General features: G+C 36.0%; 1 protein-coding gene across 1 annotated transcript in view; it reads right to left on the bottom strand.

Annotated features, from left to right (window-relative positions):
* Positions 1-936: 936 nt before the first annotated feature.
* Positions 937-25,976, bottom strand: part of LOC126640675 (venom phosphodiesterase 1-like) — a 36,964-nt gene continuing 11,924 nt past the window's right edge. Inside the window, exons 7-25 of the mRNA XM_050316668.1 lie at positions 24,881-24,960; positions 24,227-24,346; positions 22,568-22,677; positions 21,100-21,165; positions 20,400-20,472; positions 18,945-19,053; positions 18,656-18,784; positions 17,222-17,253; positions 14,995-15,122; positions 13,205-13,271; positions 11,715-11,802; positions 9,547-9,716; positions 9,390-9,447; positions 8,494-8,648; positions 6,426-6,561; positions 5,903-5,980; positions 4,519-4,651; positions 2,782-2,938; positions 937-1,262 (exon numbers count right to left, since the gene is read on the bottom strand). Coding sequence (XP_050172625.1) covers positions 1,086-1,262; positions 2,782-2,938; positions 4,519-4,651; positions 5,903-5,980; positions 6,426-6,561; positions 8,494-8,648; positions 9,390-9,447; positions 9,547-9,716; positions 11,715-11,802; positions 13,205-13,271; positions 14,995-15,122; positions 17,222-17,253; positions 18,656-18,784; positions 18,945-19,053; positions 20,400-20,472; positions 21,100-21,165; positions 22,568-22,677; positions 24,227-24,346; positions 24,881-24,960 — 2,066 coding nt within the window. The 3' untranslated portion in view covers positions 937-1,085. The remainder of the gene's footprint in view (positions 1,263-2,781; positions 2,939-4,518; positions 4,652-5,902; positions 5,981-6,425; positions 6,562-8,493; positions 8,649-9,389; positions 9,448-9,546; positions 9,717-11,714; positions 11,803-13,204; positions 13,272-14,994; positions 15,123-17,221; positions 17,254-18,655; positions 18,785-18,944; positions 19,054-20,399; positions 20,473-21,099; positions 21,166-22,567; positions 22,678-24,226; positions 24,347-24,880; positions 24,961-25,976) is intronic.

The following is a 25,976-nucleotide window of genomic DNA, read 5'->3' on the forward strand; positions in this document are numbered from 1 at the left end:
GTGACCAATTGTCTGCTGTTATTCATACCTACATTTAGCAGCATTTTCAGTGGAGTAAATCAGCTCAACCCTCTATTAATGGGTGACATTTGTATAATAGCAGTGTCTGGGAATTTCCACTGTCTTGTCCTACTTACCTGCCCTCAGTAATGTTCTGTGTACATCACAGTGTGAGTTAAGGAGTCTCTGCAGAAAGGAATATTGACCTTTTTTTATTTATTTATTTTGGATGTTACCACTAATTTTGTACTCTAATCTGAGGTTTAACTACTTAAAAATACACACAAACATTTTGTCACCAGGCATTTGGAAATTATTGAAAATACAGGTAAATATCCAGACAAAATTCTTCTGGCTAGAGCATTTCTTTTACCTCTTCATGTTCAGAATGCTTTAAGATTTCTGAAGGGTACAGAGTATAGCTCATTTACTCCAACCTCACATTACTAGCATAATGAATTAACCCAAGTGGAAAACACAGCAGAAGATCATAGAAGACATTTCCACAACATGCAAACTTTTTGTGACTCTGAATATGTTTTCACGTGAATTAATAGGTGAGAAATTCAGAACATTTAAGGGAATGCTAGTATTAGATAACCATAATCTCTCCGATAAACACAAGGGCTTCCTTTCAAATAGTTTCATTTTCCAATTCCACTATTGAAATATTTTCTATACAGTTTACAGTTATGGTGTTTCTCTATTATAAAATATGTTCCTTTTGCAGGTTTGGTTTTTTCCCCACTACTAATAAAATATCTGTATTAATATTTTATATTGTATATTTTATATAAAGATGTTGTAAATTAATCTTTACATAATAAAAAGATAATCTGTATTTTGAAAGCCTGGCTCAACAATGATGATTCAATTCACTCTAAGTAATTTTTATTCATAATTTTTATTAAATTTTTATTGGCACAAAACCCTTGACAAAAACCCATTAATTTAAAAAAAGAAATTAGCTCCTAATTTCCTATAGGAGACCTGGAGTCATGTTTCCCACGTACTTTAGCAAGGAAAAAAAGTGAAATCACTTGAATTTACTTTCTTCCGTGTACTGGCACTTTTTTCACAGTTATTCAGTCATTTTCAGCCTCAAATACTGGCAAAAATGTCTTTAGCTTTAAGATCTCGGAGATGGGTTCCTGATTTCTTTCCTGGTAAAAGTCAAGCCCAGTTAGCAACTCCACATCCCGAACACGTGCAGAATGAGCCTGAATTCTTTCTTCAACCCATTCAGAAAGTGTCTTATTTTCCTGTCAAAACAAAGAACAATGTTCAAACACATAAAAGGCGCTCTGTTGTTTGGTGGTGGTGCTAGGCAATTACCAGTCTTTGAACTGCTTTCACAGGCTAAAGGCCTTCAGTTGGAAAACTTCTTTTGGGTTTTCCTAGGCATCTTTACAGCCTTACTTTTAGGCATCTCATTTAAACAGAATCAAATGGATGTCTCCTCTTCCCACCTCCCCACTTTCAAAGCCACAAAGAAGGAAGTTATGCTGAAATGGCAAGTATGACTTTAACTACTAAGTACATATGAGTCATGTTTTAAACACACAAGTAAGGATAGTTTTAGTTACAGTATAAATCAGCTGCAGTGCCAAGGCTAGTCCAACAACAGGCACCTGACAAGCCGAACAAAGTCCTTACAACAGCTCAGTCTTGATTGTTGTATAGCAATAATAGATGCTAGCTAGATGGGGAAAACAATAGAAATGTAACCACTAATCAATCAAAAATGTTATTTTTCAGCTCTTTTACTACAAAGGGGTTTTTTTTGCAAACAGATGGTAATTCGCTTTTTAATTAATAATATCTGCTTTCAACACAAATGACTCACTAAATTTATGTTATTGCAAGATACAATGAATATAAAGTGCAACAATTTTGGGGGGTTTTGCTAAACTTTAGAAATAACAGTTGATTTCCATAGTATAAAGACTAACTTATTAATTCTAATTATTTATTTTGTACAATTAGTCAAACTACCAAAATTATCACTGGTAAGTGGTGGATTACCCACATCACAAATAAGGAGACACAGAAGTTGTTTCTAAGTAGCACAAACTTTCACCTGTCTGGAGTTACAAGTTCAAAGTTATAAATAAACTAAAAACTGGCTTTGAGAGCCAGTTCAAGTCTGTACAGCTATATTTTTGTTTCTGGATTCTCTGTAATATACACACTGAGTTAAGGAACCTTCTGCAATTTCAGAGTTTGCAGAATAGACACTCAGCTGGCACAACGATACATATTAGACTCAGATAATTTGTTTTATTTGCTACAAAACATGGGATTTACGCTGTTTGTGTTAAGCATAGATTTTATTTAATCAAAGTATGCATTTCAACTGCAGAACCATCAGTCTAAATGCCTGCTGTCCAATTTCTCATAGAGATGGAACAAATGGTTGAAGGCATTCTTCCAGCTATATTGAAATCCTCTGATACCTCTGGAGTAGGTTTATGTTGTAATCTTCCATAAAGCTATCTCATTACCCTGTTGCCTGTACTGCTGTTCTCAGCTGTTCCAGGTGACAGTATTTCCAAGTCCTCTTATCAAACCTTCCTTTCTTCTTCCTTGCTTCCTATCAGCTCATTAGTTTCAGATTACCTCTACTGGAGCTCCTTGCTCTTCTAGTCATTGCTTGGACTCTCAGCTCACTCTCAACCCATTGGGAATGAATTAATTAAAAAGATTCTCCTGATGGCTGGATTCCAATGGGAATCAGTTCACAGAGCTCATTGGCACACAGGAGCATAGAACTATACTTACAGCACAGCTTTCAGTGTTGTCAGGTCGATGAGGAATGAGAAAAGATGAAACATCCAAGGACCCTGAGCAGTTCAGTGGAGTATAGGACTTGTTCTTGCAGCTAGTCAGAACCACAAAGTAATGGGTTGGGACAGGGATTTCTGTATTGTTTACATGCCTACAAAATGAACAATAATTAAGGGATTCATTGAGATATCAAGTATTAAAACCACTGATGCCATTAACAATGTACAGACCTTTTCTCAGCATAGACTTTTCAATACTATATGTGACTTACATTTCTTTTATAATTGAAAAAAATTCCTGATGGGATAGGCAGCCTCACTATCTATTTCACGAACAGCAAGCATGCATGGATTATTCCTTTTCTACAAACAGTCCCACTGAAACCAACAGGCCTGCTTACATGGTCAATACTAGTTTTTACAAAGCCAGAGATATCTACATCTGGAAGAGGTAGGATAGAACATCATATTTGCCCTTCATTACATTAAGAATTTCAACCACGTGAATTGGAGAAGAGTTATGAGAAAATTAACTTCTGGTTCCTTGCCATCAAGAAATGCCAGAATTATGACTTGTGGCTATGTGCTATAGAAACCAGCTTAGGATAACCAATTGAAAATGTCTTTGCCACCCTTTTCTAACTATTCTGTGAACATGATCACTTTTGTGTATAAACTGATGAGGAGCTGAATGCTTCCCAAGCTTTCTGTATACCTTCAGTATTCAACAAAACACCATCACCAAAATCATTATGCTGCTTTGTATGACTGACTAACCATGCTGAATAAAATACGCTTCTTCCAAACTGTAGAAAACATTATGTGGTCAGCTGGGTATTACAGCATTCTGCTTGGAAGGAAGTTGTAGTTTCTCCTCCGTTCCACCCTCCTACTATGTGGCAAAGATGATTTTCCCGTTCTCAAACCATTTTTAACAGATGTGGTATTAAGTCTAGCCTTGAATAAAACATCTCCAGTGACAGATTCAACTGTGCAGATTTCCCAGCACCTTTCTACTCCATAAATGTTCTTACCGTCACAAGGCATTTTCCTTAATCTAAGTTGTTGTTCTAACTCTGTTTTTTCTTCCTTTTGTCCTTATTCACTAACATAAATAATCAGTCTTTATCTTTTATGTGAACCTCAAACATGTCAGATGTTTGTCAAAGTGAGCTTTGTAAGTCATAGCTATGCAAAAGTACCTCTCAGGAATCTTACATTTTGCATTCCCAGTTACACAATTCAATGAAGGCAAACACAGAAATCTGTTCTTTGATAAAACACAACAGTTGGATACAAAGGAAAAAAACAACAAATACGTGAGCAAGCACAACACGAAAGTGAGAAAATTATGCTTAAGTATGTTTCTGCATATTTAGATGCCATATATTCTCCTTGTATTTCTGTCGCAGAGGCCAAAATCTAAGGCATAAAGCTTGGGAAACTAATTACTGGTCTGTATCTGTGCCTGTGTACAGAGATACACATGTAACTGCAAAGCTTTTTTACTCTTTACTGGAACTTCAAATTCTACAGTAGTGTATCTGTTTGCAAGAGTATTTGCTATTGTATGAGTAATAGGGGATGTAGGATTATAAAGAGAATATTCCATATAATACAGATAATATCTCCATGATATTTGTTTATTGTTCCTTTTAAATAGCAGCTTGCTTATGTGGAAATACAGTGGATAATAATATGAGTTTGACTCCCAGCTTTTCCATGTACTTACTGCTTAATGTCATCAAGACTATCAAAATGGCCATCATAATTGTAATCAAACACTGGTCCACTGATAACGTTTACACCATTCCTTTCTCTAGCATACTCCTGAAGAAGCACATTATGGAAATAGTCCCATATGTCTGTCATTAAAAGAAAATAAAAGCATAATTAATACAAATTTGAAGTCATTTCACCACTATAGAAAAATAATATATTTTTCTTTTTGCTATAGATTAATAATAAAAACTTCAGAAGTGAACTGCCTATAAAATCAACTCTTTGTTACACAAAATTTGGATTTCATCAGAAGGGACATTCACTCACCATTGAAAGAGGCACAGTAAATGCTATTATAGTTCTGCAAGGTAAATTGCACAACTGGAGACATAGCGCATTCAATCTGTTGAGCCACAATTCTAGAGCTGAGAGGTCATTAATTTCTGGTCTACTTGTTAATACCTGCAGTATGCCAATTAGTAGGAATTGAGATAATGGTTTTGTGAGAGAAATATTCACCACCTGAGAGTTAGTTTAACTCTACAGAACTCATATCTAATATCACTGGACAATTTGGCCTATTTCACAGATGTCATTAGAGAAAACGCAATTTGTAGGATATAAGCTAGTGAAGCTATTCAAATATTTACAACTAGCATGGAAAAAAGAACAAGTGTGTTTTGAGGGTTGAGGGCATCTCATACTGATTTTCCTCTTCTTTATGGTCTAGAGAATTTCTGGTAGTTTTACTTGGAAAAATTTTTCATAATGTCTTTGATTTGCTTGGGACATTAAAGACACTTAGGTCTTCTGGATCTCTGTTTTGTATATGACATGAGTGAGCAAATAAATAAGGTCTGAAAGCATTAGAAAAGTAGTTACATCACTGCTTTTGCTCCAGCTTTTTCCTTACACAATTCCTCTTTTTATCTTTCTTCTAAGAAAATGAGCCTAGGCCTAAGGGTAAAACAGGATGATATGCAGTTGTAGAAAACTTCTTATCAGTGATTACAAACAAATGTGAGTCAGGCTTGATAAGAAAAGTTAATGTAGCTTACTACATTTGTATAATTGAAACATCTGTTATAGAAATAATATTCCAAGATTAATATTATCTGTTTTGAATTTCTGCTTGATGAAAATAGGCACTTTATCAGGGCACCGTTTACAAACTGTGTTCTGTCTTCTGTTGAGACTTTGCAAAAAGAGAAAGCGTGTTTCAAAATTTCAAACACGTACTTTTCGAAAGTTTTCAAAAGTTTTAAATGTATTTTCACAACATCTGGATATACAGCAGGCCATGCATTAATGTTTTTAAGTCCTTGTGATAGCTTTATCAAATCCAGAATAATTACAGAAAATTAATCATAAGTAATAAAAATCTTTCAACCTACCTATGAAAGCTGGGAACATGGGAACAATATTGCTAATAAGTAAGGCATCATACTGTTCAAGAGCAGATGAACTGAAGTCTGTAAAAAAGGATCAGGTATAAATGAATGGAATACTATACAAAGACAATAGGTCACTAAGAATTGCAGGTATATATCTCCTCATTTGGACAATCTGTTCAATAAATAATAATTATCAATTTTGACAATAGGAAATGAGTATTTATGCACAGGAAAAGGGACAGCCCTTCCTTCTAACCTTTTACATCTTTCCAAGCAGTTTTCATCACATTCAAGTTGTTCCATTTTCTAAAGAAAAACTTAATTGTTCTAAACTGAAAATATTTGGATATAAGTAGCAGTTTTCCTGCTTTTGGTCAGTCTGCAAACACTGGAAACCTTCTTCTGCCCAACATGCTGATCCGAAAGAAGTTTGTTTTGGTGTTTGGGTATATGTTTAAACATAAACCCACATCCAGCTGATTAAGACTTTCTAAGGTCTAGCTATAAAAAGAACCACACTCACTGGGAGGATAGAGGAAACTGCGGGTGAAGGTCAGCCCTTCTGGGTAGTTGGAACAATTTTGGCTCCAAGCAGCCGGGATTCTAACATCAGCCCGCAGACAGTCTGAAACAGTGGGAGGAAGAGAAGATGTGTTTTCCTGTGAAAAGGAAAAAAATAAAAAGGTATTACACCCACGACTGTGGCTAAGCCAGTGCTTTGTATGGTTTTAATTTTCTAGAATGGACTTCATTGAATCTTCTCCTATTTTCATAGTGAATCAGGTCACTGCAAGTAAGGGATACTAATGTTTTTTGGGTAGTGTTTTTCCTCTACTTCTGTTTTTAGGTAATTCAGGGAAATCCTTGTGAAGCATGTAAAATTGTAGTAGCAAAATAAGGTTATACCTTAGGCAAAAAACAGATGACATTTGCCTCATTTGTCACTTTTACATATTTCTGGAAACACAAACTTGATGTCACATCCTCCTGGAAAGCAGCTAGTATATAAAAATGACACTATCACCTCATCTTAGCATCTGAGGATGCTGTCTCAATAAGAATCTGTGCTGCTGAAGAGTTATATCTAAAGAAATTCATAGTAAATTTAGTACATTTTACTGTCTAGTTTCACTAACTTCACTGAGACATGTAAACATGAACACTAGCTAAGATCTGGCCAAAAGTGATTCTGATGTGTCTAATTGTTTCTCTAACCTTAACTTTTGTTCCTATAACCTTTTCTATAACCTTTTCTTTCAGAATTTTAAATTAGAATTAACTAAATATTCTGAATACGCTTTTCTGTGTTTAAATGCATTTTCTTTTTCATCCTGTACAGGTAGATTGCATATAATTTATTTCCATGTATTTGTTTTGTACCTTTATAAATAGAATAAATATCTAAATTGATTTTCAGTAGATTGTTTATTTTGGTTGATTAAAACCAAATAGAAATAAAGAACTAAAACATTCTTCTTGTGCTTCTTTGTACTCCTGGATTTAATTTTTCTCTCTTCTGTCAAAATTTAATCTTTCTTCTGTCAAAATTCTTTTAGATGCCCATATTATGATCAGGTTATATATTAATGGAAAACATATTTACCACATGGAATGAAATATAAAATACAAAAGACTTTCTTTGCCAGTGGAGCACATCACGTCATTGTCAAGCAAATGTAAATCCCAGTGGAGATCTGATATCCAATTCATTTCAGCAATTTGTCCTTTATAGTGTCCAAATCAGTAAGGCAAGCTTAATGGATCAGGGTCAGGAAGATCAGGAAGAAACTAGCATTTTAAACTTAATAATTAAGTTGTGATATTAAACAACTTTTTATGATCTCTTATTTCCCCATATTTGTGCTGAGTAAAATAAGAAACCTCATAGACATCAGTAACAGACCTCTTCAGACAGAAAAGTCAATGTAGAAGTTATTTCCTCAAGACAACTTAGTAAAAGGGTCAAATTATACGGGCAAGTAATCCCATGAATGTCCACTAGTTTACTGACCCTGAAAACTCAAACAATTTATTCCAGAGCCACATATCCTTGAACCCCGAGAGGTTCATTCAACTATAATTACATTTTTCAGAAATTATGTCATTTAACACAGAGCAAATAAGCAGAATATACAGAAATATGCATTAGTACAAACTGTCTTCAAGAAAAAAAATAGGAATTTTTTTTCCAAAATTTTTTCCAAATAGGAAAAAGATCATGATACTCTTAGGAAAGCTTAAAAGCTTCTGATTTTTGTAATCACAGTCTGCTTTTTCTCAGAAACTGACAGGCAAGTAGGAGCACTGTGTTGACAGCATATCCCTTTTACAGAACAGGCTAAAGGGAACCAGCCTACCTGCAGCTGTACTCTTCTATATCTTTTGTGTCCCTAACAAATTGACCATTCCCACTTTTTAAAAACTGTATTTATAAGGTAGCTGAAATTTAAATGATATCAAAGACACTTTTTGTTTTTCAGACATAAGGGCCTTAGGCCATCAGTACTTAACCAGGATTCCTGATGAATGGACCCCATTTTCAACCCATTATATCATAAATTTAAGAATAGTACAGATATTTGATAACCTACAGGCTTATTCACAGTGTATGCAGTCCACAGTGGCATCCAGATATCATAGCTGTATCCACTCACAAACTGATGATGGGAAAGAAGGCAGTACACATTTTCCTTCTGAAGAACTTTGGGTCTCCCATATGGCAAATGATATGAGCTTGCCTTCTTTACTAAAATTTAAACAATAATTATTGATTTATTATTCTCTAACATTTTGGATGGCACAAAGGTTTAAGAGAGAAGACGAAAGAATTTAATTAAAACTTTAATAAATAGAAATAAAACAAACACTAAACATGGACAGGTGTTTCTTTAAGCTTTTAGTGTATGAGTGGAATAAAAATGTAGAAAATAGTTTTCTTATTATGTTCAATGTATAAAAGCCAATGTATCAGATTTTTAAATTCTTGTTTCTTTGAAATCTCATACCAATCTATATATTTTTAACTTATCTTCGAGTGCAGTGAAAATTACGTTGTATTTGGCTAGGAAGCATTACAATGTTTCCTAAAATTTCCAGCAACCATATAAAAAAGCACACAGAAGTATCTATGGGAGTTTTTGATTAGAGAAAGTCAATGTTATGGATACAAGGAAAAAAGAGTTACAACATATAGCCTGGAGATACTTGTATTTTCTCCCAAAACCACTGGAACCTGTGTAATTTTTTCCAAGATTTTAATGGAATTCAGATCCTATTCTTATATACATGTTGCTATAACAGTGTCCATTAGCATTCTTTAAAGAAACACAAAAGAAAAAGGAAAAAAGATATGCTTCTGACTTGGCTTTTCTACTTCACTTTTAACTGTAATTAACGTTGCAAACATCCCCACTGATACCAATTACATAAAATATAAACCAAGTATAGATTTAAAAATACTGATGTACTTTTCAATTTTGATACTTACTTTCTTCTGTAGTGAGATTTAACCTCTCATTTAGTTCTTCTTCCGTCACATTTGGCATCTGTAAAATATAAGAGAATCATTCAGAATTAATCCTCAACTTAGAAAACACAAAGAAAGCAGAAAACACTTGAAAATGATACCAGAAGTCCCTATTTACATGCATGCATTGGCATCCCAGTCGATGTTCAGGAATCAAACTGGAAACTGGACACGAAGAAGGAGACGATTCTTCTTTTGGATGTGAAGGACTGTAAAAAGGTTTTCTTAAGAGGTGATTCAAGCTGCCATGCGTACCATTGTTTGGTGCTGGTGTTATACGCAGCAAATCTGTTGAAACATTTGAAATTTCTAAACATATTTTAAAACTAAAATGGCTTTTAAAAAAGACACTCACTTTCCAAGTCTACACACCTGCTATGCATTCTAAATGTAGAAGACATAGCTTATTCCATTGTCTAAACTATTAACCCGCAATTTTCTAGGTAGGGGAGTTCTTTGCTATCTTCCACTGCATCAAAATTTGGTAATTATAGACTTGAGTACTGTTTATATAGTTTTATAGATTTCCATAACATTCACAAGATTAGATGATTTAATGCAGAGTACAAATGTGATTGCAACTGCATTTTATTGTGAAGTGTCCTAACCTATTGTATTTTCCTGTGATGCTTTAATCCATATTTCCTGAGGCACCTACTTCCTAATTGCTGATTGCCAGGACTGTAATGGTCCCCCATGTGTTACAAGTGTTGTGGTTTTGCCCAACTGGCTGGCCCCTGGGGCTGAGGATGGTTTTGTCCAGGTGGATTTCCGGACAAAAAGGCCAATCAAAACTCTTAGTGACGCCTTTGCTAATTACATATTTAAGAAAACGGAAGAGAAGGCTAGTGGTGCAGTTAAAATTAGGACAGCCATGTAGAAGCAGTAGCGGGCCCTGAGGAGGGCCAGGGCCTCCTCCTCCCCTGGCTTGGGCCAGGGGCAGGTGTGGTACTGAAGCCCTCCTCTTGCAAGAGTGAAGAAAAAAAACTTTAGAGAAGAGCTTGGATGAGAAAAGCTGCAGAAGGAATTCCAGCAAAGAGATAACAGTGTCCAAATTCGAAGCTGGCAGCTGCAGGAGAGAGAAGAAAGTTCAAAGGAGGAGGGGCTGCTTCTCCCCCTTTCGTACTCTCTTCCTTTAGCAGGAAAAGACTGAAAAGTAATCCCTGCCACCTGTAGAAGATTGTTGGGGTGAGGATACCCCATGCGACTCACAGAGGAGCTTGTGGATGTACCAGAGAACCGAGACTTCATGAGAGGGACTGAGATAAGGCAGAGTCCTGTTGAAGATTTATGACCCTGAAGGGATGAGGCTTACGCTGGAGCAGACGGCTCACGTAAGCTTGGGATCCGAGTGAGAAATCCATGCTGCTACTGAAGATTTGTGACCTTGAGAGAGAGAGCCTTACGCCGGAGCAGAAAACGGCTCGGGTAAGGATGTTGGGATCCACGCGTGAGATCCATACTAGACCCATGTTGGAGAGGTCTATCAAGGACTGTTCTCCCGTGGAAAGGGACCTCCACAGGAAACAGGGGTGGACTCATAAGCCATTATCCCCTGTAATCCCGTGGAAGAAGATCCATGGTAGGCAAGATCATGGAAGAAAAACCTTCAGGGCCTGGGTAACCCCCAGCCTCCGGTCTTAGCCCAGGAGGGAGTAAGCTCAACCCTGGAGGCCAACACAGAGCAAGAGAGAAAGAGAAAGAGTTCCAGCTGTGACGAGAGTGCTAAAGAGTTATTGAAGAGACCTGGAGCTCCGAGAATGGAGAAAGAAACTGCTCCTCCTCCTTGGACTGATATAAAGGGGGGAGAAGTATTACTGTTGTCGTAGATATAGTTCTTTAGTAGTTTTATTTTGCTAGTAATAAATGTTCATACTGTTTTCCCCAAATCCAGTCTCTTTTATCTGCATAAACCTTCTCTCAACTAAAAGTAATTGTGTGGGGGGTGTGAAAACAAATTGACCCAGAACAAAACCACGACACAAGCTACAAGATTCTTATCCCACAGTTTCCCAGGCATCATTTCAACAGCAAGCCCACATGGCAGGTATTGTTCTCTGTGATTCTTTAATGGAATTCTTCTGCAAACAGAAAAAACCTTCAAAGCAGAACAACTTTTTGGCAGTTAACATTTTAGCACTGTACAGAAGGCATAGGAGCATCTCTTTAGTGTTTTGCAGGAAAAACCTAATTTCTGAATGCATTCACTGAATCTTCTTTTAGCACTTATAACACTGGCATTTGAAAACAGTTTATTATCTCAAATACTGGATGATTTCTACTCACCACACATAAGATTGTAAACCTCAATGTTTTCAAAAGCATCCACTTCTGTTTTCTCTTTAAAGCTTGGGCCATATCCTAAGAATATAGCCTAGATTGTTATAAAAAAAAAAAAAAGAAAAGATCATCTAAAGGAATCCAAATTCAAAAACAATTCAGTTGCATTTTATGGAAACTGGGACAGTGAAACAAGATAGTCTTTCTGCAATCATAAAAGTTAAAAATACAGAATCGTTCTGGTAAAGAAGGCAAATTTTGGCCATTGCATATAATTTGAAGAAAATTGCAAAACATAAATTCATTTAGCAAGATACTTTGAACTATATAATGACTCTTGTTTGGGGTTTGGGGGCTTTCCTTTAATACCTGTTGCATTCTTAAGCCTTTGGGTCACTCAAGAGTCTATAGCCATGGCTAAAGCACTAAGTAGGGAACTGCAAAGGCCCATTCCAAGATCAGCAAAGACTTACATCTGTATCACCAATGCTTCAACACAGTGCTGGATGACCCTTGCTGGAGTCTGCAAGTATTGTAGCAAAACACTGACACTACATACAATCTCACAGTAGTTTCTACTACTTTACAGCTCCCCTGACTCCCTGCCATAAGACACAGGAAACATGACTAAAAAGGACAACAAACTGTTCTAAAGCAATATTATTTCCATAATAGAAACTTATTTTAGAAAGATGACATTTGTTCCCTTATAAAGAAAAAAATTTGCATTGGTCCTTGTGCCACCAGAATAAGGTTTTCTATGATTAACGTTTCCAGAGTAACCAGAATTTACCTTTTCTTTCCATACAAACATTCAGCGTCATTCTAATCAGTATACAGACATTTGGTTTTAATAAAGTTGTGAAGATCTGAAAGAATTTGATTCTTGGACACAGAATATGGGACATGTAGTGGCATGCTTGATATTATTTAAAGGTTCACATCACAGAAAGTACATGAAAACTCAAAAGCTCAAGACCTCGAAATATTTTCATTGTAACCAGAAGTGAAAATTAGATGAAACTATACTAACTTTTTGGTTCTGATGATATGATTAACTCTTGTAAGATAAACAGAGACAATGAGATTTGGCTTATTTGAGTATACAGGCTTTCAGATGCCTAGGTGAACATCCAGAGCCTATGGAGATTTTTCAGTTAATGCTTCAGTAGAAGAAAGAAATAACAAAAGAATTTGGTGTCCCGGAGATAAATATGGTGTACTTGATTTACTGTAGTCTACCTGGCTCCAGGCAGGTAAGGTAAGCCCAGAGAGGTTTTACTACAGGACCACAATGAAGCAGGCCTTGTACACATCGATGGAAGGCAATACAAATATGTGGACCTAGAATGTGGGTTAACAGCTTACATATCTTGTTGACACAGGAGAAAAAGCACACTGCAAAAACGATCATATAATCTGTATTCTGGTGGTTTACCTAGCACATCATGATTTGTATTTAATAAAGTGCAAGACTTGAACAGAAATCATCTTACCTGCATACTTTTAAATTCATTGTTATAGCCATGGTCACCCCCATCACAAAATGTGTAACTTTCATCCCTAAGGAGAAACCACCACAGAGTGTAAATAAAAATGGCACAAACAGAACCAGTTAATAACAGTCACTGTGCCTCACTGGACTCTGGATCATGTCTTAAGAACTGACTCTGACATAATATTGCAGTACTTATTGCTTATTATAATGTTCACTTTCATGAAGGTGTCCTTCCCCTGTAATAGAAATTGCTATGGACAGAAATAAATTATCCTAGTTGGCTCTAAGTGTACAGTGAAAAAATGTTTTCAAAATAAATTGAAAAAATGGTACTTTTGAAATGAGGACTTCACCTAGCTACAAATTTAGAACTTTTAGTTCTGCTTAAGAAGTTTGTTTAGGAAGAATTACTCAGTTACATTCTGTGTTCGCATTTTAACAGAAAACTTTTAAGAGGAGAACTTTGATATTAGCCTCTGTAGAACAATATAAATAAGAACGCAATGGATTTTGCCTTACAAGCCAAGACATTTTCATCATGGATTTTGAAGGGTGAGATGTGAAAGCATGGGGTTGGATTACAGAATTAATAACATATCAGAATAGTCTGACATAGCGACTAATACTTATTTTAATTTGCCGATTGCTGAGACACATGGAAAGATAAAGACATAAGTCACCCCATATTAATTCAATGCACAAAGCACATGCATCCTGTTTTCAGAGGCCCAAGAACACTTGAGCATAGTTTAAAAAAGAGTGATAAGATTTTTTCAGTGGACATTTCTTTTTGTATGTCCAGCAAGATTATTTGGTTGTACCAAAACAATCAAGTCATATATTCATTTAGATCAGGAATTTTCTACTTTTTTAATAGTCTTGAAATTCCAAGTTGGATCGTGCTTCTCCTACTGCAGTACTGTAACTCAGTGAATATAGCATTGCTGCAAACACCACAGAGTTTGAATTGATTTTTCAAAGCCTTGGGTCTACGGCTTGTCTGAACTGCTCTTGACTTGCTGAGAGATATTTTTTTAATGTTTCACTCTTAAAGCAGTTTTTTGTAATGACCAGGTGGTTGTGTCTACCTTGTTACCTTATCAGTCTATCTTTGCATGATAATACATCTGACACATTTAGAATGCACCATATCTCAGTGAACTGAGACGTAATGTTAACTTGCAAACCACTGAAGAATGAGCAAACTATAGTGTTAGCACACATATGGTCAAAACCCCATTCAGATCACAGAGTGAGGAAGAATCTTGGACACATTCCTTCTGGTAATGGACTCATAATACTATCATTGGCCATATCCACATATGAACCAGACTGAAGTCATCAACCTTAGAACCCAGAAGGGCAGTGGAGGGGTGACTGCAACGTCAAGAAAAGGACTAGACACTAGAATACTTTATAGAGCAATTTTAGTTGCGTTATTTCCAACACAGCCTATTCTGTGGTCCTGTGATTTTTGATAATTTTGCTGTGAGGTAGTATTCATTTCTTTACTTTCTTTTTACTTACTTTTTTTTTTTTTTTTTTGGTAAAAATTAGATCTGGAGTAATGATGAATCTTGTATTAGACTATTAAAGTTTGAATCATACTAATAACATTCTTGGCTTTATGTATAAAACATGTATCCTTTTTACACATAGTAAAGATTTTAAATGTAACAAACATGGAAATGTAACAAGCCTAGAGGAAATGAGGCATCTGTGAAGGAAATAAAAAGGATGAGAATGGGAAGGAAAAAAATAGGGTAACAGCCACACAAATTATATTACCTCACAGCCAGCCACTGTCGATCCACCAAAAGATGAACTTTATCAATACGAATGTTGTTGGCATAGTGGAATCGTTTTGGCAAGTCAGGCGTCAGATAGGGCTTGAAGTGCTGAGGGGAGCTTTTGCACTGTGCAAGAGCAAAGAGTCCAGTCATGAATTCCACTGTTTCAAAAAAACCACTCATCATTCAAAATTATCACAAATATCTTAGTGACATGAATGTAATCACAGAGCCCATTATTCACAGATAGCTTCTCAGATAATCTGCAGATGTCATTTTTGGCCCAGAAAGCAATGGAAGGAAAAGCGGCCCGTTTTTGGAACTGTTCAAAAATATAGTATATATAATATGTATACCAAGTCCACAAATACTGTGGTAAAGGTACACCCAAGGCTGAAAGACATTCAATAGTACTGTCTAGTCTATCTGCCCGAACTAATGTCACTGGCATCTAGTTGGTAAGATTACAAGAGAAAGTTTCCTGGCAGTTTATTTATGCCATGTTCTGTTACTTTACCATTCAATAAGTAACAAAGCCAGCCAAGTACACATAACATAGCACAGTCTAGGGTTTCAGCTGCAAGCCTGAACATGTACTCTCATGCTATGTAAATGTCCATTGCTCAGCTGTTAGCTAAAGGTCTTAGCTTTTACATCCACATTTACTGTGTTAATATCATTTTAAAGTGTTGTGTTAGAAGGCATGCCATGAATGAGCTTGGAATTGAGAGCCTAATGATAACCATATGACATACTGCAAAGACTTAACTATATATGGCCATTAGAAGCCATTCCAGCTGGCTGCAAGCAGCATGGCAAAGTTTCAGAAGTGTTGCTCCTGATAAGGAATCCAGCACTGGGACTACACAGAACATCTAAAATACTGTGGGAAGTGCTGTTAGCAAGCTGGGTAAGCCACAGAAGTGGACTTCTTTCACCACACAGGCTGTAAAACTATAGCACGCCTAGAGTCTGATCTGACATCTTCACCTCTAAGTACTTGAGTTGTATGGTCTGCATAGAATGACATTAACACATAAAGTAAGTGTGCCTCAGTAGTCATCAAAGAAGCATAGAGGAATCCAGGCACACGAAAAATAAGGATTCACTGTGTTTGCTAGCCCAGGAGAACAGGTTTAATTAAAGGGGAAAATAGAGGAAATCAACGTATGACTTGTAAGCCTATTGATCAACAACTAATATACAACACACAATTCCCTTCTCTGTCCAAACCCCTCATTCTAAGAACTTGAGAGGGACAAAATACACTAATCATTTGTGAATAGAAAAGAGGACATATCCTGATACTGGGCTATTCCCATAAGGCATGAGGTATCACATCTCTATAACTATTAGCAGTAACAGTTTCAACTGAGGTTGAGAACATGCAAGTTGTGATATTCCCCTCACACTAATGCTCTTTGATATGACAGACTCCACATCCTACAGTGAGATAGGGGATGTAGCACTGAATAGCAGAAGTTATTTCCAACCATTGATCTCCTACTCCTACATCTGCTTTGGATGCTGGCAAATAAAGAACATGCTCTTAGGCATTTAGAATCAAGAAAAAATTAAACAGGAAGTTTCACTGCCCTTTGGACTTCAAAGGCAAGTAAAAACCAAGTATAATATTGCATAACTGAGCTGTTCAACAGGTTAAAGGAAGACCTCTAGTGGTGATTTATCAGAGACGTGCCTAACTCGGAGACAGAGGTTCCTTGTGGATCAAGTTTATAAGCCCTTACAGGGCTGTCCTGTATTAATGTGTCTAAAATCCCCCTTCCCTATTTATATTTCCAGCCTCTACAACACTCTGTGGCAATGTGCTCTATGATGTCATTATCTGTTGTGTGGAAAAGTTACTAAACCAAGCCTGGGTGCAGCAACTGTGGTACAGAGCTAAGAGACGCCTGTTACGTAAAGCATCTCTGTGCTGCATTGTGTTTTATAATGAATACATACACTACTTTCTCCATGTAAAGTCTGCCACTTCTCTTCCAAAGTGAAGTACAGAAAACTCTTTTGCTCTGAACAGAGGTCCCCCATGGCAAACCTTTGTGCATCATCTTTGAATGACTTCCAGAACTGCCTCCGACAGTATACTGGAGTCAGTACACTATTTAAACTGGCACTGCAGTCTCATTTTTTTTACAAACTGTCCTTTTTGATCAGAGTCCTGTTAAGAGTAGCTATGAGGAAATGTTATGAAAATATTTACTCACTGTGAGGTTTTTAACAATTCCTTCGGAGTCAACTGTTAAAAAGAAAAGATGAATTAACACACATTCAAATTAGCTGAAGGTCCAAAGCCTCAAGAGAAAAATTTCAACATGTTTTCTGTCTCTAAAATTGATTTTCTTTACTAGTTTGTGAAGACATAACAGGTAGAAATGTTATGTTTCCAAGGCTAACTGTCAGTGAGGTAGGAATGCTACACTTCCAAGGGTAATTGCCTGTAAGCATGCCTGTGGAAGTACCTAGCACTTTGGGTACGTCAAGACAGACTGTAGAAAACTGCCATGGTGATGACTGCCAACACCTAAAGCTGACAGATCATCAGACCCAAAGTTTTTTATATCATCTAGCCTCTGTTTGAAGTGTAACCTTTTTACATTGAGCTGTACCTGGAGTACTCATCTTGTAGTCCACTTCCAGCAACAGTCACAGAAAAAAATTTCAGTCTGTCTCTTAGTACTTTCACCTTCCACATTTTCAGAGAGTGACTTTTTGACATTAGCCTTCTAAAACTAATTTGGCATTAGCTTCTGACGTTAGCTTTCTAAAAGCAAATCCGAGCATTTTAGAGAAGGAATATTCCCACAGAAAAGTAAGACTGTTAAAGGAAATAAGCTAACAATTATGTTGAGATTGAGACACATCCAAAACATTTTCTCCTCCCCTCATTACTCTGCTCGTCTGACTTAGACTGTTTTCTACTTAAACCAAGGAAAGGCTGCTTCATATGTTGTATAAATATTTTGTCTACACATATAAATACAGTTAGAAAGGACAAATAAAAATTGCAGCTCTTATTCGAGATCTGCAAGAAATATACCTCTAAGAATTCTTTAAAAATTCCATGAGGTCTATACATAGAGCACTTCCATGATTTTACCTGCATTCTGTTCCCTGACACAGAAAGGGTTGGTATTTTTTTTTTCCAGTCTGGTAGCATGGTATCTATTTCAAGTCAGAGTCAGCTCACACGGTTTCAATTTTCTGTTCTTTTGTGATAGTAGCTAAAGGGCTAAATCAGGACTTAGATTACACTGTGCTAAGGTACAGATTCTGTAACTTAGCACACCCAGTTAGAAATAATCACTGCTTCAAAAAGACTGACTCTGCCAATGTTGCACAAGAAATTTGTGAAGAGCGGTGCACTTACGAAAGACCCGAATTCTGGCTCAAAACAATAAAACTACCTTTACTTCATCTTTCCATGCCAAGAAAATACAAAAGAGTCTGAAACAAGCTTTTCTAACCTTCAATTTCATCTAAAGAAGTCATTCTTGCAAAAAATACCTGAAGTACTTCCATGGATGTTTGAGCTAGATTAAGTTCACTCTGCTGTTTATTACTTATTATCCATTTTCCTTATTTATATATTTATTTCCTGCTATATTGATTATGCAATCCCAGGATTTATCCACACTTACAGGTAAAATAGTCGTTTGGAACATTTTGTGCTCGAATGCGAGCTGCAGGCCCAGCATACATGTAGAAATCAACCTGTTTGAAGTAATTAGTCATGTATTCTAACTGCTTGCAGTAGGTCTTTTCCATCCCTAAAGGAAAATATAGAAACAGTTATTTTTTGCATTCAATATATGGCAAGAAAGATAAAGTTAATTATAAAATAGATTAAAACTAGTAAGCACACATATTACAGAGGAAGAAAACGGTTACTCTGTAAAACTCAGATTGAATAAAGAAGTATTACATTACCATGGTCAGCTAAAACAATGAGGTTTACACAGTTGTGGAGGTTTCTTTGTTTAAGTCCATCCATGAGCATCCCCAGTGCTTGATCTGCTATTTGTAAGGCTTTGATTACCTGTGAGATAAACCAGTTACATTAGAATTTTTCTTTCTGATTTCAAATTCTCACTTAAATGCAATCATCAAAGTCTGAAAAAGTGAGGTTTTCTGTTAAGTTTTCTAGTTCTTGATATTGCTTCCTCTTTTCATTTTCCATCACCACTAGAGTATAGATATGCAGAATTCCACTACTTTACCACAGAATATTCAACTTAAAAAGACTCAAAAATAATTTTTCTACTACCCCAGAAAAACTAAGTGTTAAAACATGTTTATTGAAAAGAATAAAAAAACACATTTAGATAAAATTTGTTCCTCACTCCTAAATTTGTATAAAAATATCATATTTATAACATTAAATACTATTTTTGTTCTAGTATGAACATGTCATCATACTAACAAGTGGTGTTTCAAAGATATTAACACACGTGTATTATCTTTAAGACCAGTATAACATCCAAGAAGGCATGGTGCCTTTGTCTCATGTATTGAGTCCCTTTAAACTTCCTACAAAAAAACACTGACCCCCACTGAACTAAAAGGAGAGAAATCCGACACGGCTCATGCTGCAGCCGTTCACAGAGGATGCCTCTTCCTGCTTGGTGCAGCTGACTTACATTTCTTCTGTAAGTCCTACAGCAAGAATGATGCTCAGCTGAGTCTGAGAGCTCCTCGTCTGAGCATTTACACCCTGCTTGTTTCCCTGACTGCTGCACTGAATGTCGTGTGCCTAGACAATGTGCACGTATACAATTACACATACAGCAAGCCCTTTATGTACCAAAAAAATAATGGAGTTCCCTTTCCATTCAGGGAGCCTAAAACTCTCCTACAAAGACTGGGTTTTCTATCCTTGTCCACTACAACAAGCCACTTTGCTGAAGACCATATTCAGATACATTAAATAAGGCCATTCCAGGAAGGAGCTGATATCATAGTAAAGGCTGAACTTTTTGCCTGCATGGAAGTAAAAATATAATATTTTCGGGTAACAAATTAAGAAACATTGAAGTACAGTGTTAGGAATAAATAAAAGATAATTCTAAGGATTTGTCAGGCCACCCACGTGTTTCCAGTATCACTTGGCAATAAAAAGGTCAGTCTAAACTTAACGATTAATATTAGTTCTAATAGTATTTCTTAAATTATTTTTTGTCAGTCTGTTTGGATACAGCTCTTTTGATTCACACAGTGTTGAAATCATAACAATGGGATCAACCACAAGTTGAGATTCTTAGTAAAAAATTCATAAAACAGTCATGGCAATTTTTGACCTACTATCCAGGTATAAAAATTCTTTAAATTCATACTACAACACCATTTTTAGTGTGATTTAATCTAAGAAAAGTATAAACTACTTACACCACCACTAACTGGTCCAAATGAATGTCCAGAAGAATCTGGTTCTTCAATGTATAAAGTGTAGAAATCAGGCCTCAAGTTAGAAATAAATAAGAATAAATAAATAAATAAAGAAGAGAATTTGGAGGCAACACTTGAAAAAAACACTTTAACTTGAAAAATAAATATTGAATGAAACTTTAAAAGTCCATACAGCAAATATAATCATTCAACTTCCTTTGAGTTTTGTAATTAAACAACACAGGCTATCACCATTCCAAAACAGTATCTAGTGTCTGCAATGGAATCCAGAAATCACTCTGAAAAAATTCAAGACATCAGACACCAGAACAAGCTGTTCCTTTTTGAGATGTAAATGGAACTACCATCTAAAGGATCTCTTCCTGACTGAGGAGTGAGGCTCTAGAGAGCATCTCCTAACTTCACATTAGGATTTTGTAAACATTATCATATAAAAAATTTCACTTGCTTACATGTCACAAAATTAACACCACAATCAGTACAGATATCTAATTTCCATCTTGAATTACTTCCTGCAATTACTTTCAAATATTTAACCTTTGTTGTGCAATATCTTTCATATGAAATCTTTTATCCATACACCTACAGAAACAGCTACCACAAACACCTACAGAAATTTCAATTGTTAAGCATTAAAACCTTTCTAAGGTGTAGTCTCTTAGACATTACTAAGTATTACCTCTCAGATTTGGTATTATCAAGCCATTTCAATATTCCTGAAATTCTCTTTTCATATATAACTGAACTGGAAAAAAAAAAATTATGTTAACAAGACTTTCTGAGAAGTGCTTCTAATTCCAAAATACATACTTTAGTCATATATTAAAGTCACAGATTTGGAACTCAAAAATTATGCATTTTAACAAAGTACCAGCCATTAGTTTTATTACTCTCATTTTTATCTGACTGTCACTCCTAATGGTAAATTGTCACTCACTTCTAATGGTAAATTAGACACATCCTGATTTTGCAAACACAAACATGTGATGTTGATGGGACTACTCATATATTTGTAAATATATTCAAGCAAAAAAAAAGATATTTCAAATTCAGGAAATAAACCTAAAGTACAAGTCAGAATAATTTTTATTCTTTCCAGCATATCTAAACCTTGGGCTTTCTTATTTTAAAAGTAAGTAATATCCCCATCAAAATCTTTGTGAGATCATGCTTTCTTCTGTGAAACAAGTCATCCATTAATAGCTCTGCTTTCCCTCAAAGTCATGCACTAGCTTTATGTTACTTACAGTACTCAAGTGTTTTCTGAGTACCAATCCTACATATCACTGCAAAGCCTGTTATCTATAGAGACTTACAGTTATATGCTTGCTTTAGAATATCTTTGTAAATGTGAAGAATCATAGGAAATTTCCTGAAATCATCACGAAAATTAATATCAATGCCTTCCATAATCAAAAAAACTAACAAACAAAAACCCCAAAACAAAACAAAAACCAAACAAAACCCTCCAAACAACAACCACCACCATCACCAAACAGAAACCAACAAAAAAACTCACAAAAAACCCATGAAGGTAATTGTTACTTCACACTTGGAACCCATGAGTTAGCTAAAAAAACCAGAGAACTATGACTCAGTAGCAGCATGCACATTATTAAACATGCAAGCAAGACCAGAATGAGTTGATTTAGAGCTCATCTTCCTTCATTAACTTTCCTATCCAGCATCCTCTCTTCAATTACTTTCTGTCTCCTATAGCCTCTTGTCATGGCTTCCAAGTTTGTGTTCATTTTGTTAGGGTAGATTATCTGAAAGGTTATTCTCAGGTGCAAGTATTTTTAAAGCGCTGCATAATATGTGTAGATTTTATGCATGGAAATATGGCAGTCATTGGTTCAGCTTAGCAGTGGCTATTAATCGGTTCTAGGATGCTTTCCTAGTGTTTTGCAGTTGGCTGAAACTTTCAAAACCATTTAGGAGAGCAGAGTATATGGTACCCTTTGACTTCCTCATTGTGAATCCCCAGAATTGTTCTGAAAATTTCTACTATTTTTGGTAGTTTCATGGCAAAACCTGGATGATGTTTAAATATCTTGTACCTAACTTCCTTCCTTCAACTGTGAAATAGCAACTTGGATTTTTGAAGTAATTTGCAGGAATTTGGTACAGGCTCTATAAAATCTTACCTGTTGAATATGGTGTACAAGTTTGGGTATGTTCCATTAATTTCAACATCAGAGCCTGGCCAAAAGAAGGTGCCTGCTTTCAAATTTTGGTACATTGCTGTCAGCCAGATCTATGGGTAAAGATACAAACAAATTATTTTATGTAATTTACATCACTGTAATTCACCTCAGATCACCAAAGTAGAAATACATCATTGGATCAGAAATATGTACTGCAAGTATGCATTTTTCTTTTTTCTTTTGCACATCCCACAGTTGCCTAATGACCATATCTGATCTGAAGTTTGTTTTTTAAGTGTACATTCTGAAGAAAAATTAGTAGCATGGAAGCGACAGTGTTGTTAGTTCTTGGATGCTGTCAGCAAAGAAAAAAATCATACAGGTACTTCCACAACTGGCAATAGGCAGTGATCTTTCTTCCTGTGGAAGACACCAGTGGAATGGATCATGAAGATGGAAGAGTGGTTCCAAGCTGCCTCAGGGATATTCACACTTGACAGCAGGAAACGTTTCTTTTCAGGTACAGTGGTCAAACACTGTAACAGGCTGCCTTAAGTGGTGGTTGCTGCCCTATGCCTGTCAGTGTTTAAGTGTTTAAAGCACAGTGTGCTTTAACTTTTGCTCAGCCCTGAACTGGTCAGGCAGCTGGACTAGAAGATCATTGTAAGTCCTTTCCAACTAAAATATTCTATTCTATTCTATTCCTATTTTTATTCTAGATATGGATTCTAGTTATATAATTTTATTATAAGAGGACATATTTCTATTAATTCTAAAAAGTATGGCTCTGTTTCTGTTACAAGCCTGATGGAATCCTTCAAGAATCAATAGCACTAAAACCCGTGTATTTGAGTATACTATAAACATGACTATACAGACATACACACACACACACACACACACACAAATATCAGTGTATATTAAGTAGATGTACTATATACTGCTTATGTAATTTTTTTTTATTTTTAGAACTGTTATTACAGCTTGATATTTCTACTAAACTCATAATACTAACCACAGCCATAAGTACAATTGGGGAGTGTTATATATGCATATGTATATGTATATGTGTATGTGTATATATATATACACACACACATATGTATATATATATGTATATGTATGTATATATGTGTGTATATATATATGTATATTATGTATGTGCCATACGTCATACATAATTGTTAATTTTTCTGGAAATTAAGCTTTTTGCTATTCTCTTCCTTGCTTTTATAGGCCTGAACATTTTAAGTGTATTTGTAAATTGATATAATTTGGAATTAGATTTTAAGATTTCATTTTGTAGCTAGTTGCCAAAAGACAAACAAAAAAATATCCCAAAATCAAATGATACCAGAAATTTACTCTGGTTCCTTGTGGCAAGAAATCCATTTCAATACTAGCCAAAATATTTAAGTCTTTTTTTTTTTTTAACTAATACCACATTAAATGAAAATTTTAAGTCTCAGAATTAACCTTTTAAGAGTTCTCTTACTTTCATAACAAGCAAACTATTTTGCAGGCAGCCTACAAGTTATTTAGTACCTTCTGCAAATATATTGCACAGTTTTGCATTTTATTCCCTTTTTGTGTTGTTTTATTGTATGACACATGAGCCACTCTGGACTTAAGAATATGCTATATGAGAAAGAAACCTACTGGTTGCCCTTTCCACCATGAAGGATTGAATTTTTCCATCCCTGAAAGTGAGAAATGCTCATTCAAGTCTATATCATACATGTTGTTATCAATGATACCGTGAGATTCTGGATACAACCCCTGCAAAATGAAAAAAAACAAAATAAAATGCTTAGTCTTGAAATCAAATGGAGCCTAAATTATGTTCAAAAGTGATACTACAGCACTGCAATTTTTTTAGGACTGTATTATCACAGAAACAGAACGAACTTTCTTAATTCACACAGAGCATCAACTTCCTGCCAATGAATTAAGTGCACCTGTAAAGTTTCCTTGAATTTCCATATTTTCTTCCCAGCCCCATTAAAGCCTGATGTGCTGTAGATTAAGTACCCTTTATGTCACATGGCTAAATCTCAGCTCCCAAACCCCTCCCAACACATACTGCTCATCCACAGGCTGCGTCTGCACCCATATTCACCCATATCCACTTAGACTGACAAAGATCAAGACTAATGGGCTCACAGGCCACATAGATGATGCCTGTCTCAGCATCTCCAGCTCTCTTCTATACCTACAGCTCGAGTTCCCACGTCCCACAGAAAGACTGGCACCACAGAATCCTTTCTCTGTCATTCAGATAATGAAAAGGAAAACCAGCAAATTCTCACTTACTGTGACAATAGTATAGTGGTTTGGAAAGGTTTTTGTGGGGTAAACAGCTCTCATGTATTTTGAATGTGTGCCACATGTTTCTGCAACAGATCATGGTAGTAATATAAATGTTCTTATAATTTGTTTAGTTGAAAACTAACAGTCGTAAAAACAAACAGACAAACAAACAAAAAATCACCACAGGCAGCTGCTGTAGTATTAGATGGAGAAATGTGACTCCAAATTAAGATGCCTGCATTCCCAGTGTCTCTTTGTGAGCTAAGCCTACTGTCCCATTGTAGTCAGTGGACCTGGATGCTCGATTCAGCTGCCTAAAACCTAGAGGCCTAGGGTTGTTTGAGAAGTCTTTTATGATCCTGTCTGGCCTTAGATGCTGCTCCTACATCCTGTCTGCCAACCCAAATAAGTTTCTCAGATACTTCTGAGATCCAGAATGTCCTAGACATACATCTTTATGCAAATGAGACTGAAGTCTGACATCAGACCAAGAAAGATACTCTACAGAGGTGATTGGTGACTGGTAGGGAAGGACTCAGTTGCTTAAGCGCTGGAGCTGAGTGCCTTTCCAGATACCCTTTCATGCCCAAGACATCTGCACTCTGAAGAATACTTAACATAGGCTAAGGTAACAATTTGTCCTGTGGCCCTCTCTGTCTGTTGGTTGAGCTGACTTGTTCTCTAGGCTCTTGCACTGCACTATAGAGACTGTACTAACCATGAAGGCACTGGCTTCACTGAGCATGTTGACATCTCACATGCAGACACCTCCACGAATATGTCTAAATGTAGATATATGTAGACACGTAGGTGTCTTGACATAGAGTGAATCCCACCCCAGGTGTCCTACCTGTATCTCCAAACATTGCATAATTTTTCGTGAATCCAAGGTACGTAGCACACCTGAGCATCTCTAATGCCTAAATTCATGGTAGTATCCAACTTATTTAACCACTGAAGAAAGGTGTGAAGACTGGAAGATGCCTTAATGCCATTTTTAAATCTAACTCATGTGGACAAAGTTCTATATTAAGCTGTAGTCAGATGATTATTTCATTCACTCTCAAACACTTTACTCTTTGATGTACAGCATTCCAGT

This window comes from Myiozetetes cayanensis, unplaced genomic scaffold, assembly GCF_022539395.1.
Source record: "Myiozetetes cayanensis isolate MyiCay16 unplaced genomic scaffold, myiCay2020 scf2-11, whole genome shotgun sequence".
Taxonomy (NCBI): Eukaryota; Metazoa; Chordata; class Aves; order Passeriformes; family Tyrannidae; genus Myiozetetes; species Myiozetetes cayanensis.